The sequence below is a fragment of the Sander lucioperca genome, chromosome 17, assembly GCF_008315115.2.
Source record: "Sander lucioperca isolate FBNREF2018 chromosome 17, SLUC_FBN_1.2, whole genome shotgun sequence".
NCBI lineage: Eukaryota > Metazoa > Chordata > Actinopteri > Perciformes > Percidae > Sander > Sander lucioperca.
The window spans coordinates 20,035,360-20,053,603 of record NC_050189.1 but is presented as its reverse complement, the minus strand read 5'-3'; the positions used below and the strand labels follow the sequence as shown (position 1 = coordinate 20,053,603).

The window sequence follows — 18,244 nt, the reverse complement described above, 5'->3', positions numbered from 1 at the left end:
CGTTCTTCATATGCAGTATGTTTGCTCCATTAGTAATTTGACTAAAGGTATTTCTGTCTACCCTGTATATACTGTATATATGACATATACAGCATAGTAGTACATGTCTGTCAGTCCTGGAAGAGGGATTACTCCCTAACCTAAAGCTTCACTATAAGCTACATTTGAGTGCTAATCTCACCTGGATAGCAACTGGCATCAGTTTATCATCAGGTGTTTTGTGGAGCAGGACGAGGGGAGCCATCAAGTACTGCTTCTTCAAATTGATGATGTTTGCCTTCACTCCATCCAAACGCTTGTAGTCACACAGGAATATGTTTCCTTTCTGTTTGAAAGTGTAGTGAGGATGAGAAACTATTTGAGCATTAAACACTTAATTTCCTGCATTCTGGTGAATTTGTATGCACCTATTTCTCCCTTTTTCTGAATCAATTTATGCTGGAAATATCTTCATGTAAAGGGAAACATAGATTATAATCCAAATATAAAAACATAATGGAATATATTACAATAAGGCTCACAGGCATTCTGTATTGCTTTCATCTATTTATTCTCCTGTAGAGTCACCACACACGTCGCCTAGGCATCATTTACTCCTCCCTCCTCTTTTGCTTCTTTTGTTGAGGAAGTAACCTCCTTAAATGTGCATATGACAATTATTCACCTCAATGATACATTCATTTTAATGTATTAATAAACCCCTGGACTGTAATATTGTTAAGTTTGAGCAAGATTTGTTCAAAACTTTGTGCACATTCAAAATATATCTGTGTTCTCTGAGATTTGGAGGAATCGTGATATTTTGAGAAAAATAAAGTTATAATAGTCACTGTATTTCAGAAAATAATCTACCTGCATCATAGTCTGCTGTGCATTACGTGATATCTCTGCTGATACGGTAGATCTCAGACCTCCTGACAGACTCAGAGCCCTGTTTGGGTCTCTGGTCTCTGAATGAGCGAACGTTTAGGGAAGTGTCTGTACGCTGCTTTTTTTTTTTTTCTTTGGTTGTTGCGTTAAATCTTACCCAGATACAATAGTGCTATTTTCTGATTGGCTATTGTGTAGCCCCTTTCTTTTTTTTTGATTGGCTGGTAAGTGGCAGGGGAGACGCACTTGATTCCTGCCGGTTCCATAGTGAGAGTGGCACACCAGAGAAATTTTGGGCGCTGCGGCATATTAAATATATTATAAATAGTATTTCCGCGTGTGAAATACAATGTGTGGCGGGAGTGCGTGACAAAAGACCGAAATGAGTGACTGTCACGCTCAATACGTGACACTTGAGAGCCCTGTAATTGAACATGTCATGGGGCAGGACAAGATTGTTCCAAATACTAAGGTCAATCAAGATCAGGATATTCACCTTCATTTCATTTCTCAAGCTACCCTGACCATGGAGGGAGACCATGTCATCAGTGACAGCAAAGTTATCAGGCAGAGCTGAACAACGTCGGATCAACATGGGGTTCAGACCATTTAGATACTGGTAGCCAAAAAAGGCGTCCTCCTTCCAATGTTCATGGACATAGTCTGAAAAATGAACAGAGGTAAACTTGACTGAGTTCCAAAATATTGGCTAGAAAATCTTACTCTACCACTGTTATCATCTTATGTGTACACTGCATGTGGAACTGAAACAAGGAAAACAATGTGTTACACATGGACAAAGCATACAATTAGGAAACCCTTACATGTTTAGACACGTTTACTTCTGTCACTTTTTGAGTCAAGTACAGAAGCCAATAAACTATTTATTATTCAGTAGTTTTTTTTGTTAGGTAGGAATGCAGTTGAATATCTGAGTAAATACAGTGTAGTGTACTACCAGGGGCGTAGCACAACATTCTGGGCCCTGTAGAAAGGCATTTTCTATGGGCCCCTCCCCGCATCCACAGCTATTCATTCTAGCATCTTTTTGGGCCCTCCTCACATGAGGGCCCTGGGTACTCAGTCCCCAGTCCGACGCCCCTGTGTACTACTATAAATACAGTATCAAGTATTTCATGAAATGTCCATGATAGTACCTGAAATGTCAGTCCGTTTGGAGCAGAACACCCGATTGATATCATCAATATTTGTCCAGTTCTTCTTGCAATCAGCCAGACCCTTAAGTTGCAGTTCAGTCAACCTAGAAAATAAGAGTAGAGTAACTTCATTATACTACCTTAAATCGCATTGATAGTCAGGTAAATAATAACACAGATAGATTTCTGACAGAAATTGAGGACCTCACCCAGTGGCTGCAGTGTAGAGAAACTCTGTGTTCTTAGTAAAGGAGAAGCGGACCTCACAAGGCAAAGAAAGAGGGTCTGTTGACTTCATGCAGTGGGGTATTCCCTCTACATACACATGCCAGCTGGAATAAATACAGAAGAGCAGAGAGGTGAGGAACTTTGGACTGCGTACCTGTGTAACTGCTATTTATCTAAGAATAATGTACTGTCCTTAGCATGTATTTATTTATGTAATATTGCAATTTTGCAGCATATGTGATAGTATAATGCATTTAAACGTCATATTGTGGTTCATTTCTCATTGTGTGCCATGAATGTAGTATATTAACCAAAGGTGGAAGAGGTTTGGAGGCATGTTAGTTTTGGAGTGCATGAAATAAAAATGTGTTTTTCTGAGCTCTCACCGATAGTCCTTCTCTCTTTGATCCAGTTCCTTCTGCCGACTGTACCTGCCAAGATGATGGTTGTCTTCAAAGACTCTCAGAGCTTGGAGAAAGAACCACAACACAGTTTGAATTTGTTTATACTGTATGTACAGTATAGTATGTTGGCATGAATTTACTCCAGCCTCCTTATAGAGCGGCTTGCAGAACGTGTTTTTATTTTATGCTTTCTGTGGTCAGTGAACAGCGTACAGGATGCCAAGCTAATTTCCTCAAACCTGTTCCCTCCCGGAAGCGGTGCACCTCGCTGTCAGTGATCCAGCGGTAGATAGGAAAGTTGTAGGTATCTCCCTCAGGAGATTTCACTTCCACCTTGGTGGGGAACCAAGTGTCTTCAGGGAACAGTGGGAGACACTGTTTGTCCAGCTCTATGAGGACCAGCTTTCCAATGGAGACAGGGCAGGATATCAACTGGAGTAATACAAGAAAAAAGAAATAAAAGTGATTATACATTACTCGACATTACAACACAAAGCAACTTACATTAAGTGCATTCAACCATTTGGATACAACCCAAAAATTGCAAGAATCATGCAACTTCATCAAATATGCTGAACTGCTTCAAGTGCTACTTCAGCCATGCTTTAGTTTGTTAGAAACATTGCCCGTTTCTTGTTTTTGGCTTTCTAACTCTCATGTCATTTCAGACTCTGCCACTCCCTCCTGCTCTGTATGGACCTTTTTCACAGCAGACATTTTGACTTGTCATAGTAGGAAAAGCACAGCTGAAATTGATAACCTTAACAATGGCTCAATTCCATCAAGTGTCCCAGTAAGCACACACACACACACACACACACACACACACACACACACACACACACACACACACACACACACACACACACACACACATGAACAGAGAGGGTTTCCCAGTAAGCTATTTCAGTGAGTCAGCATGCACAATACTAGGGCCTCTCCTAAGTGGAATGCAGCCATCATTAATGGTTAGAATACACCTGTGCTTTTCCTACTATGACATGTCAACATGTCTGCCGTGAAAAAGGTCTATTACCTGCTCATTCCATTAAACTGGCCTGTCCTACCCCCCATACTCACCTGCTCCTAATCAGCCCCTTATGTACCGGTCCATTTCCTAAATTCTTTGCCAGATTGTCTTGTGTGTTACTGTCTAACTCCAGCCTGTAATTGTCTGTTCTGTCCCTGCTTGTTTTTGGACCTTGGATTCTGTTTGCCCATCTTCGGTTTGGTTTGTCTGTGTGACTGATTTCCTGGATTAACCCTGCATAAACACTGATAAGTAAACTGAACTTTCCTTGCAATTCTAACTCGTGAGATTGGATTCTTGCCTACCGTTTTGTGAAACCTGCCAGCTACATTTAAAAACAGCCAGGACATCAAACAAGAGATGAAGAAGTATTTGATAACCAAGAACTGAGCTGTAACATCTCAATAATTATACAATTCCTAAATGTAAAAGAGTGGAGAAAATCAAACTTGTGCAATATAATCACAGTATTTGATGTGAATAAGATCTCATATAGGCAACCTTGAGGAAGCATGTAATACATTTAAATGGAGAGAGGGATATTTCAGACTCACTGTTCCATCGGTGAATTGTAAAGCTCCTTTGAGCCACGTGCGTTTGCTCTCCCCATCTGTTCCTACCAGCTTAATGAAGACATTGTTAAAAGTGGCGGCAAAGGCAAGATTGCCAGTGGATACAGTCACTTCATAATTCACCATTTTCACTCTGGAAAGCAGCAGAGTCCTGGTGGGGAGAGATCAATAATAACCATTCTCAGCATGGATTAGGTTAACTACCACTAGATGAAACTGAGTGCAACATTTTTTTGAAATACAGGTATCACAATGAAAATGGCATTATAAGACCTACTATTAAATTGGTCTTTTAAATTTCATAAAGCCTTTCTCTTACCTGTTAATGACACCAAAATGTTCCTTTGATGAACTGTTCTTTTGATAAAAGTAGCCACCATTGATTGCTCTTTTTATACATACACTTTTGTGGGAGTGTCCTGTCAGTAGGAGTAGTAATAGTCACCTGGGGTGATGAAATGCTGATATGACGTGAGCGTCACAGTCAAATAAAAATATCAAAAGAATAGTTGGGGGGAGGACCATGGCTGTTCATGTCATGTTTACTTGTTCAACCCTGTTGGTCCTGAGACTTGTCCATCTTGGCAGCTAATGGCTGTCAAACAATCAGGGACATATGATCTGTTTCCTCATACTTCTGGCTCGGTGCCTGCTTCCCTGTACAGACACGTATTCCAGTGTTCTTTTGTGTTTTGGGGAGTGAGGAAGTGAACACACCTGTTGGGGGTTTTCTTTTGTCATTTTAAATGGAAAATGAAAAAACTGAACAGCAACATACAAGTGAAATGTATTAGGGTTGCACAATTTATCAACGAATTATCCACTTTAAGTTTTAACAATTATTTTACTAAACATTCTCTATTTGTAGTGATCATTCATTTTACTTGCAAAAAACGTCATTGGGAACCACCCATGTTATTTTTGGTTAATTTGGTTGAAAGAAACCCATATTTCTGATAAAGAAACTTTGAAACCGGGTCAAAATTGAGCCAAAGACAACACAAAGGTGATCATATTTCACATGATCTGTCAACGTCAGTATGAAGACCAAAGATGATGAACACTGATACTGTGTAATCAGTATAAATAATTAAATCAACCTGCCATATGTGTAGTAATAACAATAACTGAACGTTTCTTTCTTACATTTTTTACAATCCCTTTGCTACTAATTTCAGAACCTTGACTTCATTTTTCAAAACTCTAGACACAAAACTCAAAACGATCATCACATGTAACACAGGCTGTCCAATGTTCAAAACACTGCATGGTGCATTCATATCTTTAAATACATCTTGCACTTGCACAATTATTGGATCAAAGACTAATTGATGGTGAAATACCACTGAAACGTTACTTTAGATAACCCACACACAAGCTACCCATAGTTTCACTGGGTCATTGTTCGTACAATCATTAAATATTGTAGTACAAAATAGGTGATACATGTTTCATTATGGTACTAGATGTAAATACATCCCTGTAAAAGTACTGCAGTAGTAGAGAGAATACTACAGACAAACCTGAAATGTATTGATGAAACACAATACAGTACAATCACAACATAGGTTTATTTGAATCAAAGCAAAATAATTAGCTACGAAATAGAAAAGAAAAGACAGTAGTACTGTAAAACATCAAATGTAGTGTTCCTCAACTTGCTTGTACTGTAAAAAGCAAAACAAAGAAGTGATTACTGTACTTCTACATATTCATCAACTATGTCTTGTGGATTTGGCCGCAGGTTCTCATCTACATCGCATCCCGTTATTCTCATGCGTCCCCCGCGGCCGCCTTCCGGCATATGGGACGTCCTTTTCGGCCGTCTCCCGCCGTGTGAGGCGTCCTTTCCCCGTAGGGTATTTCGTGCTGGCCATCACGTAAAAAACGAGAAAAATGTCCCCGTGAACACGTATCAATAGATTAAAAATAACGTGACATTTACACGAACTGCCATGAGACTGGGTTGAATAATCACACCTGTTGTCTTCTCAGGTCAAAAGTAACCTGGTCTGCTTTAGCATAGACAATTATAATTTATCACTCAATTCTGTGTTACCACTTTTATCCAACTTCATTCCAACTCATCACAACTAATTTAACACTTATTTTTTTCCATTTATGGTCAACAGACCTCCTTTACATGAAATTATACCTAATTTCTGAGTAAAATGAGGATCATCAATCATTAGTTGTTTTGGATTAATGGCTGTTATGTGACAATTATTAGCCAGGACATCCCCAGGTCAAAATTAACTGATGATTATTGTGTATATTGTGATATATGTGTGTGTGTGCATGTGTGTGTAGGAGATTGTGTGTGTCTCCACATGTGCATTCATGTGTGTGAATGTATGTGTCCATCTGCTGTAAAGCACAATAGTGCCCCATTAAATAAAACACCCAAAATTCACTGAAAGTAGTGATCATTCATTTTACTTGCAAAAAGCGTCATTGGGAACCACCCATGTTATTTTTGGTTAATTTGGTTGAAAGAAACCCATATTTCTGATGAAGAAACTTTAAAACCGGGTCAAATTTGAGCCAAAGACAACACAAAGGTGATCATATTTCACATGATCTGTCAACGTCAGTATGAAGACCAAAGATGATGAACACTGATAGGATCACATCATACTTCTGTGTCTGCTTCCCTGTACAGACACTTATTCCAGTGTTCTTTTGTCTTTTGGGGAATGAGCAAACAACTAAAAAAAAAAACTTAACAGTTGAATTAAAAAACCTGAGTCATTCTCATGGGGAACAACAATGTCTTTAGAAAATGTAATGGCAACATTCAGTCTGGACCAAAGTGGTTCACCAACACTGACTATGTGACAGTGGGTGTAATCAGCGGGCCAGTAATGCAGAGTTTTTATGGTAGAAAAGAACAGATTCTCTTCATCATCAGGATAACGGTCGTTCTCCTCTTCACCACCGAGGGCCCGCCCCTCTACCCTCACAACGACAGCTGATTGGACGGGAAGTTAACAGCAACCAATAGAATTAAAGTAGGTCAAGATATTTAAATAAAAACAAAAACAAACAACTGTATTTTACTGTAACACTGAAGACACATTCCAAATGAATGATTTAACGGTTACAAAAAAAAACAATGGTAAACATGATATAATATAGAGTATAAATAATTAAATCAACTTGCCATATATGTAGTAATAACAATAACTGAACGTTTCTTTCTTACATTTTTTACAATCCCTTTGCTACTAATTTCAGAACCTTGACTTCATTTTTCAAAACTCTAGACACAAAACTCAAAACGATCATCACATGTAACACAGGCTGTCCAATGTTCAAAACACTGTATGGTGCATTCATATCTTTAAATACATCTTGCACTTGCACAATCATTGGATCAAAGACTAATTGATGGTGAAATACCACTGAAACGTTACTTTAGATCACCCACACACAAGCTACCCATAGTTTCACTGGGTCATTGTTCGTACAATCATTAAATATTGTAGTACAAAATAGGTGATACATGTTTCATTATGGTACTAGATGTAAATACATCCCTGTAAAAGTACTGCAGTAGTAGAGAGAATACTACAGACAAACCTGAAATGTATTGATGAAAAACAATACAGTACAATCACAACATAGGTTTATTTGAATCAAAGCAAAATAATTAGCTACGAAATAGAAAAGAAAAGACAGTAGTACTGTAAAACATCAAATGTAGTGTTCCTCAACTTGCTTGTACTGTAAAAAGCAAAACAAAGAAGTGATTACTGTACTTCTACATATTCATCAACTATGTCTTGTGGATTTGGCCGCAGGTTCTCATCTACATCGCAATTAGCCAAACATTTTGGAAAAAACCTTCGGCCATGGCGAAACAATGTGGTACGAGTATATATGTATATGTATATGTACAGTATATATATAAAGTATATATCTCAATCATCAGTAACAAGTTGGAAGAATTGGACAAACAATTCCAAGAGCCTGCATCCATACAGTGCAGTACTGTTAATACTGTAAATAGTCTCAAAGGTGGTACATGGGACCATAGAAATAGTGTCTGATAAACAGTAGTACATTACAGTAAAGGTAGTACATGGGACCATAGAAATAGTGTCTGGTAAACAGTAGTACATTACAGTAAAGGTAGTACATGGGACCATAGAAACAGTGTCTGGTAAACAGTAGTACATTACAGTAAAGGTAGTACATGGGACCATAGAAACAGTGTCTGGTAAACAGTAGTACATTACAGTAAAGGTAGTACATGGGACCATAGAAACAGTGTCTGATAAACAGTAGTACATTACAGTAAAGGTAGTACATGGGACCATAGAAACAGTGTCTGATAAACAGTAGTACATTACAGTAAAGAATGATGATGAGATATTACATCCATAGATAATGTAGTCTAATTGGTTCATGCTCCACACTAACTGGTGACAATGAATCTCGTTATCTTTAAAGTTTTATGATCTAAACGTGGAATATTGTTTGTCTGTTTCCATACGACTAGTCATTAAGAGTTATGCAACAGTTACTTATCATTTTGAGCAGTTGTATGAATTGATAGTTAGATCATTGTAATGAAATGAATAGACAATCATCTGAACTGTAATGTGTGAATTGCCTTTTGAAATAGTAGTACTTTGATGTTAAGTTGTGTCATAATGAACAGCTGATCTTTGTTAAATGAACAAATGATCTCAGGTTTATGTGTATTGTATCCAAGCAATTGAAAAATGTGTATTTTGATCATTGGTTGTGAGTTTTGTGTCTAGAGTTTTGAAAAATTAGTGCCAAAGTGATTTTAAAAAACTGTAATATATGAATATGTTAAATGTGTAGAGGAGGAGCAGAGACTGGGGGAAGGATGTGATCCTGAGAGACTAAGATCTGAATCTGATGGAGGTCTCTGGTGTCAGCTGAAGACACCTTTGTCCAACATGTCCAGGATTTCAGGAACACACTCACACTTATTTCATGCTTCTCTCAGTCAGCGTTGTCGGGGCGATGTGGACGGAGATACAGTCCCTTGCAAAAGTATTCACCCCCCTTGGTACATTACAGCCTTTAGTTCAATGTTTTTAATCTGAATTTTATGTGATGGATCAGAACACAATAGTCTAAGTTGGTGAAGTGAAATGAGAAAAATATATATACATAAAACTATTTTTTAGAAATAAAAAAACAGAAAAAGTAAATGTTCATAACTATTCACCCCCCTAAAGTCAATACTTTGTAGAGCCACTTTTTGCAGCAATCACAGCTCCAAGTGGCTTTGGATAAGTCTCTATGAGCTTGCCACATCTTACCACTGGGATTTCTGCCCATTCCTCCTTGCAGAACTGCTCCAGCTCCTACAAACCAGAGTGGTGATTGGTGGAACAGTGGAAAGATGAACCAAGACGGCTTTGATAGTTTGATTTAGTTTATGTCCACTTTGAATGAAGTGTGTTTTACGATGATACAAGTCCTGATTATTTACATGGAGTCTGGTGGGTTTGGCGAGAGAAATCAACACCACCAGTGTAACGGGTTGTATATTTAGGTTCTGTTTAATTCCTGCAGAAATGGGGACAGCACCGCCTGCTGGCGTCACTCCCACATTGCGCCGCAGCCCTAAAAGTAATGAATTCTGGGTAATCCACATCAGAACTCGTGGTAACTGCTGTGGTAAGTCGCACGTTAAACGCTGCAGAGATAATATTAGCCAAAATGCTTTAAAGCCTGCCACACAGTGTTGTATTGGACTGTATTTTGTTGTGACGTAGTTTAGAGATGAATGCCGTTTGTTTGGCGTCGAGTGAGTCAGAGCTGAATGCTAAATGTAGCTTCTAATGCTATTTCTCCGTCTGACTTACTGTGTGTTGTGTAGGACTGTTTATGTCTCTGTCTGACCATCACCAAACTACACCAGACTCCATGTAAATAATCAGTACTTTTAGCGTGTATGGAGCCAGCATATTTCCACCAGACTCCATGTAAATAATCAGGACTTTTAGCGTATATAGAGCCAGCATATTTCCACCAGACTCCATGTAAATAATCAGGACTTTTAGCGTGTATAGAGCCAGCATATTTCCACCAGACTCCATGTAAATAATCAGGACTTTTAGCGTGTATAGAGCCAGCATATCTCCACATGTAAATGGGTGAATTAAGGGTTTATTTCAACCAGACCAGAGTGGTGATTGTTGGAACAGTGGAAAGATGAACCAAGACGGCTTTTGATAGTTTGATTAGTTTCTGTCCACTTTGAATGAAGTGTTTTTAATAATCATAACATTTCTGTTTTAATTAAATGGAGTCTGGTGAGAAATAAAGTAAAATGCTCAAAATGAATCTATATATTTTAATTTCTCCTTATATTTCTACATTATTTTAGTTATTAAAATGCTGTACATTATTTAATACTCAAGTAAAGTACAAGTACCTGGAGTTAAGTACAGAACTTGAGTAAATGTACTCTTTGTGGTTTAGTTTCTTTAAAGCTAATGTACTTGCTCTTACTACTTGTTGTCTGGTTAGTGAAATGATCTGAGTGAATTTAAGCTGGGCTTTTATTGTGAAGGGTAGTCACCAAAAAGCCAGCGTTATGGTGGTGTTTGTTTTTCCCTTTAGATTTATTCCCAGTTTAATATAATGCTGTTTTCTCCAAACTCCTCTGAGTTGATGTTGGAGCTAGGAAGGAAATGGAACCGTTTCCCAGCCGCTGCTTTGAGTGTTCAGACTGTTGTTGTAGTTGTGTGTGGATGTGAGGAAAACCAGAGGAGACAGCAGCTCCTGAATATCTCTGCTGCTGTGATTAGTCCTGAACAGAATCCAGAGTGAGTCCAGCAGCCCCAGTGGAGCTCTGCTGGATTTCAGGACAAGAGAGGAATGGAGGAGGACAACCAGAACCAGGAGCAGCGGAGCAACGAGGTCCCCAGAAGACAAGCAGCAGACTGGGACTCTGATAGCAGCCATGTTCAGGTCAGTGTTCTCCTATCATATAACGTTACTGGCTTCACCGAGCTTTCTGCCGCTGTCGCACCAAATGCTTGCTCGTGTGAAATGGTTGTCTCTTTGTAAAGTCTCTAGTGTGGTGGAGACCTACTAGATGTGTCCTGAGAGAACTCCTGCTGGGATTTGACTCTATAAAGTAAATGTCATTGAGCGGAGAGTTGATTCTGAGAGCAGTGGCGACATAGAGAGAAACAAACAATGGAGCGTTTCCCTCCAAAACTAACTAACGGAGTGAACACAGGAAACACACCGCGGATACACAGAGAGAGAAGTGGGGACTTTTCATTTAATAATCTTCAGACTCCATGTAAATAATCAGGACTTTTAGCGTGTGTAGAGCCAGCATATTTCCACCAGACTCCATGTAAATAATCAGGACTTTTAGCGTGTATAGAGCCAGCATATCTCCACATGTAAATGGGTGAATTAAGGGTTTATTTCAACCAAACCAGAGTGGTGATTGTTGGAACAGTGGAAAGATGAACCAAGACGGACTTTGATAGTTTGATTTAGTTTCTGTTCACTTTGAATGTGTTTAATAATCATAACATTTCTGTTTTAATTAAATGGAGTCTGGTGAAAAAAAATAAATTAAAATGCTCAAAATGAATCTATATTTATATTAAGATGGCATTTGATATATATTTTTTCTATTGATTATAAATTTAATTTATTCATGTTTTTAGAGAGAGGAACAAACAATGAAACATTTCCTTCCAAAACCAACAAACAAACAGCCTATAGGGCTTTGACTTTTGCCCAAAAATCATATTTGAAGTTTGTCCGTTTATTAATATTAATATTGGAATAATTATTAATAATATTTTGACCATTGCCTTCACTAAAACCTATATTGGTATCATATGTTTTGTCCACCAGAGGGCAGTCAGTGTCAATAGGCAGGCAATGATGTTTCCAGAAGAAAAACACTGTGTGTGTGTGTGTGTGTGTGTGTGTGTGTGTGTGTGTCTTCAGAGCGAGTAGTGACTCTAGAGTCATAGTGAGAGAAACTAAGTGTCTCCTCTGTTCTTTCTGACCACGGTGGTAAATCTGGAGCAGGAGAAGTTAATTATCTCCTTGATTTCTTTCAGTTCCCCAGTTTGTTTATGTCCCAAGGGTAACGTTAAAACAGTTGTGTGTTTGTGTGTGTGTCCTGTACTATGAATCCAGATCAACATGTCCTTGATTTCTTTCAGTTCCCTGACTTCACCTAACCTAACAACCGCGGTCCTCCATAAGCTGTGTCACGACGCTGGTTAACAACTCAGGGCTCCAGACTAACTTTTTACACTAGGAGCACAGTGGCCCCCAACTGAAAATGTAGGGGCACACACCGTAAATCAACATGCTAACCAAATATTCACATTTCTACTAATTTCCACTGTATTACTAATAAATACTTTGATAATAGATGCAGAAATTACAATGTGCTGTTTCAAATTCAGTGTCACTTTTGAAGATGCAACATAGAAGGTTAACTGACAGCACCATCGCTGTCATGAAAAACTAAATAAAAAAATAATAATAAAAAAAAAAAATATATATATATATATATATATATATATATATATATATATATATATATATACACACACACAATACAATTACAAGTAATTCAACTTAAAATTAAACATGAATTGTTTAGGCTACTACTGAACCAATATTGGTACCGATACCTGACATTCGGTTCCGTTACCCAACGGTACCTTTTTTTTTTTTTTGGTACTTTCCCTCTATAATTACAAAACAATTATTTCAGTTGTAAAAAATATTATCAAACCTATTTATCCTATGTACTTAGAACATGATGTTATTTTATTAGAATATGTTACACTCTAAATAAATTAAATAAAAATAAAACCCCTCCCTCTCTCCTCCCAAACCCATCCCTACAACCTATTAAATTGAATAATTATTCATTTCTTACTCACTGTAACTTTTATTCTTGTATTTGTATATTCTTTTTTAGCCTGTTTTATTTTTATGACCGTTTTTAATTGCTCTTTAATGTTTCATGTGAAGCACTTTGAATTGCCTTGTTGCTGAAAGCTGCTGTAGAGATAAAGTTGCCTTGTTGCTGAAAGCTGCTGTAGAAATAAAGTTGCCTTGTTGCTGAAAGGTGCTGTAGAGATAAAGTTGCCTTGTTACTGAAAGGTGCTGTAGAAATAAAGTTGTCTTGTTGCTGAAAGCTGCTGTAGAGATAAAGTTGCCTTGTTGCTGAAAGCTGCTGTAGAAATAAAGTTGCCTTGTTGCTGAAAGGTGCTGTAGAGATAAAGTTGCCTTGTTGCTGAAAGGTGCTGTAGAAATAAAGTTGTCTTGTTGCTGAAAGCTGCTGTAGAGATAAAGTTGCCTTGTTGCTGAAAGGTGCTGTAGAAATAAAGTTGCCTTGTTGCCGAAAGCTGCTGTAGAAATAAAGTTGCCTTGTTGCTGAAAGGTGCTGTAGAGATAAAGTTGCCTTGTTGCTGAAAGGTGCTGTAGAGATAAAGTTGCCTTGTTGCTGAAAGGTGCTGTAGAGATAAAGTTGCCTTGTTGCTGAAAGGTGCTGTAGAGATAAAGTTGCCTTGTTGCTGAAAGGTGCTGTAGAAATAAAGTTGCCTTGTTGCTGAAAGCTGCTGTAGAGATAAAGTTGCCTTGTTGCTGAAAGCTGCTGTAGAGATAAAGTTGCCTTGTTGCTGAAAGCTGCTGTAGAGATAAAGTTGCCTTGTTGCTGAAAGCTGCTGTAGAGATAAAGTTGCCTTGTTGCTGAAAGCTGCTGTAGAGATAAAGTTGCCTTGTGTGTGTGTTTGTTTGTGTCAGAGCTCCGGTCTCTGTCAATTTTCAGAGGACAAATAAGCTTGAGCTAACGCACTCTCAGGTACCGAAATTTCGACGTTTAACGTGTAAAAAAGGGGGCAAATTTACTGGTCGCACATGTGCGACTGGATGTAAAATTCAGTCGCACACTCTCAAATTTTGGTCGCAAAATGCGATCATTTGGTCGCACTCTGGAGCCCTGCAACTAGTTCAATCAACCCAGGGTTTCCCAATCCAGCGATGCGCACGTTCACATAAAAGAGGCGGGGTTTGCACAGCATGACCAATCACAAACATCTACCAGAGCTGCATATTTTATATAAGAAGAGTAAATTATAATTCTACATGAATATGAAGAACATAGACAGTTTTACAGGCAAAACGCAGGAAGGAAAGCTGGCAAAAAATAGCCACCGCTGTAGATGTGTAAATCACAACTCTATAGAGCTTAGATCAGGCCCAAAAACTCCAGCCCGGCCCTACCTGAGCCCGTGCACGTTGTGTCTGAGCCTGGCCCGACACATTAACTGGAATTATGAGCCCAAGCACGATTTAATCACAACATTTTTATTAATACGTGGGCCGTTATAACTGACGTTCTCAACTACAATTCAGAGTTGTTTGAACTGCAGAAATCTGTTTAGAGGGGTATGCTTGGAGAAGTAACAGAAGAGGACATTGAAGGCTGACTATCATCTTTTCTGCCAGCCTGCTTCATGTGTCTGTTCATCGTCCCCGTTTTTTTGCTGTCAATGCACTCGACAAAGCCGACACATATGTTGTCACTGCCCACGACTTGTTTAAAATGGTTCCACACCTCCGACTTTCCTCCAAACTTGCTCAAAGGTATGGAGGAAATATTTATTCATAATTCAAATTGAAAGTCCAAAGAGAAAACGAAGCAAGATCAAATTAAAAATATTATTTTTTTTAAATTTTCCATTGATCAAATTAAAAATATTATTTTTTTTTAATTTTCCATTTGGCTTTTCCATTTGGATTTAATATTTGGCTTTTGAATTTCAATTTAACATTGGATTTTAATTTGGATTTAATATTTGGCTTTTCGATTTCAATTTAACATTGGATTTTAATTTGGATTCAATATTTGGCTTTTCGATTTCAATTTAACATTGGATTTTAATTTGGATTTAATATTTGGCTTTTGAATTTACATTTAACATTGGGTTTTCATTTGGACTTGACACATGTCAATGTAAATGAGGAGGCGTGGCCCAAAGGCTGGTGGGAGGGTCTGAAACGAAAGGGGTGCAGAGGCCCCTTATGAACAGCAGGGGGAGCTGACTGCTGGGGAGCTCACTGTTGAGGAGCATCTGTCTGCAGCTTGGCCACCAGGCTGGCTTATCCTCTTATTTCACATGATAGAAACGGATGATGTAGGCTAAACACAAACCACATTTCATGCAACAACAGTGAAGTTTTCATGTAGTTACTATAATTGGGCCCGTGTTAGTGAGGACTAGATTAGGACTGGATTTAAAGCTGATTCTGGTTTCCAACTTTGCCCCAGGTGTGTCTGTTAAAACACGGACGGAGACAACTTCTCTCTTCTGATGTTTTATTTAATTAAGCAACAGTACAAACATGGGTGTGGGTAACTCTGCTACGTGTGTTTGTGTGTTGTCAGATCTTGAGGACACACACACACACACACACACACACACACACACACACACACACACACACACACACAATCTCAACCGGGTAGTCATCGTCCGAACTGCGACCTCTCCTTTTTCTTTCTCTCACTTTTTTCTCCGGGTGGTGTGAGGTGCGTGTCCGCGCTATTCTCCGACACGTACTCACAACAATCACTCCTGATTGACGGCCTTTTGTACAGCCTGTGTACTTTTTCGTTCGTTTGATTTGCGATTTTGAAACGATATCCAAATGTGAAAAATGGGTCATTTTAAACCTTGTTAATACAAAATTACAAACATTCTTGTAAACTTAACTGCTTGCTGAACAAGCCATCCTCTCGGTAAATCTATAGATGTATTAAGACCAAAACAGATGCACGTGGCTTCTGAATGTGCACGTGAATGATGCGATCGCTATGTTCACGTTCTTCACTCTTGATGATGATGCTGGTGGTAGCTGGTTGTATTATTTTGCAACAGCATTGTTTCATTGCAAATGAGGCATACAAGATGCTTATCAGTCCATTCATCATTAAAGCTGAGGTTTTCCACATCAACTTTTCATTTCAGCCTCTTTGACAGTGACATTTTTACCTGACAACAGACCTTTCTTTCTGCAAGCATTTTCCACCAATCAGGACACTGCCTACTACAACCATGTTTCCATAATCACAGATGTTAACCATCACTCCTCAGTGAACTGCCTCCTAGTCTGAGATCATTTTCTAGTTAAAGAGCCAGTTATCATTATGGAGTTTCCATGTTTTTTTAGGAGTTTGCTCACACTAATACATGTAAAAAAAAATATAGCATTACTTCAGTTAGAAAGTGAAAATATCGAACAATAATAGGCGTTTTAGGTATAAATACATTTTATTTTCTTTAATTGGAAGTCCACCCCCAGAGTGTCTGCTTAGAAAAATTCTGTCCGTTGAGAAAATGTAGTTGATGAGCCCTGTCCTAGTGAACACAGGAGGATCTGCTCTAAGGGGGAGTGAGTTAAGGCACAAGTTGTTTAGGCCTACTGGTTCTAGTGGAATGTTATTGGCCACTGGCCCTAATGTTTGTAATGTAAGTATTGTTTTTAACTGTGAAATGACTGAAAGGTTACTAAACAGTTTTTATATTCTGAATGTATAGTATACTTTTGTAATATTTGTCATGTCTGTCATGACAGCGATGGTGCTGTCTGTTTACCTTCTATGTTGCATCTTCAAAAGTGCAATAAAATGTGACACAGAATTTGAAACGGCACATTGTAATTCTATTCTATCTTTTATCAAAGTATTTATTAGTAATACAATGGAAATTAGTAGAAATGTGAAAATTTGGTTAGCATGTTGATTTATGGTGTGTGCCCCTACATTTTCTGGTTGCGCCCCTGTATCACTTTTTCTTTTTCTTTTAGTAAGGCAACTACAATATTAGGTCCGTTGAATGAATGTGAATTTTGTGATGTTTAATGTTTACAGACCTAAGAGTGTTTTTAAGAACTTCATGTTTCTCAATCAGTGACAGCTCAAGAAGATGCATTAGCCATGAGTTTCACAATGCTGTAGCCTAGCTACACGCTTGTCTCCTAGCCCGTTTGCTTAAAAAACACACGACCATGGAGTACGCGCAGACGCGGGGTGCGCAACACATGGATGTAGCTAGGCTACAGCAATAATAACGGCGCAACATGGTGTTTTATCTTAATTCTGTAGACATGGTGAGAAAGCTCTGGTCCTAAACATCCAAGCTCGGGCCACATCAATCAGTTGTCAGGAAAGATAAAACGTCTCGCGCCGTGCTACTAACAAGCTAACGTTCGTCGGCTAGAATCATAGGTTAGAATGGCCAAGTGTCTGAAGGTCTGGCCAGATCTGCGGACGAGGCTGAGAGCAATGTGGCTGAGGTTAGCACAACAAGCGGATCGGCGTGCGAGTCAGTCTAGCGCTAATGAAACGGGGGAGCTGGCAGACCCTCCTGCCGGTTCCTGATCAGCTAGCAACGGAGAGAGGGTTGTTAATAAGACGATGACGGTGTTGGCGGTGCTCCACCTTTGGTAGGGTATGTTTGAAGCGCAGCCAACAAGCTAACGCACATTTGACGGTATCACCCAGATGTGCCGGTCACCAGGGTGAGAAAAAACTCCCATGAGACCAACTCTTTATTCCCGCTGCTATTAAGCAGCCTTTAGACGCGTAAGCAGAATGGGATGAACAATCACTGAAGCAATTGGCAGTTACATTGGCATATTATACTACATTATATATTATGTTATCTAGCCAAGGTGGAACAAATTGTGACACCTCCATAATGCACTCGTTTTTATTTTTTATCATCATATCATCCATATGACCTGAAAAAAGGTTCAGTCAAAAGATTTTTTTTCACTTCAGTCCCTGGTTTCATTACAACTTGCCTGAAAAATGTAGAATATTTCGGAACTTATAAAGGTTATGAAGAGTACATTTGCTTCCATAATACCATATCTGCAACCGGCACATATTTTCCTTCATTTTTTAACTTCCTTTTAAAAGTTAAAAAG

The 18,244-nt window shown here is 38.7% G+C and overlaps 2 protein-coding genes and 1 pseudogene across 6 annotated transcripts in view; 2 read left to right on the top strand and 1 right to left on the bottom strand.

Annotated features, from left to right (window-relative positions):
• Nucleotides 1-4,463, bottom strand: part of LOC116034906 — a 399,592-nt pseudogene extending 395,129 nt beyond the window's left edge.
• LOC116034141 (hemicentin-1-like) overlaps nucleotides 1-18,244 on the top strand; it is a 1,482,957-nt gene that overhangs the window by 1,129,823 nt on the left and 334,890 nt on the right. The window lies entirely within an intron of this gene.
• Nucleotides 1-18,244, top strand: part of LOC116034899 (gastrula zinc finger protein XlCGF49.1-like) — a 390,500-nt gene that overhangs the window by 371,484 nt on the left and 772 nt on the right. For 3 of the 5 annotated variants that reach the window (XM_035993970.1, XM_035993966.1, XM_035993967.1), the window contains exon 2: nucleotides 11,072-11,224. In XM_035993970.1, the coding sequence (XP_035849863.1) occupies nucleotides 11,132-11,224 (93 nt within the window). In that variant the 5' untranslated portion in view covers nucleotides 11,072-11,131. Of the gene's footprint in view, nucleotides 1-406; nucleotides 418-3,809; nucleotides 3,813-11,061; nucleotides 11,225-18,244 lie in introns of those variants that run through there. The other 2 variants (XM_035993969.1, XM_035993968.1) reach the window with 2 other exon arrangements.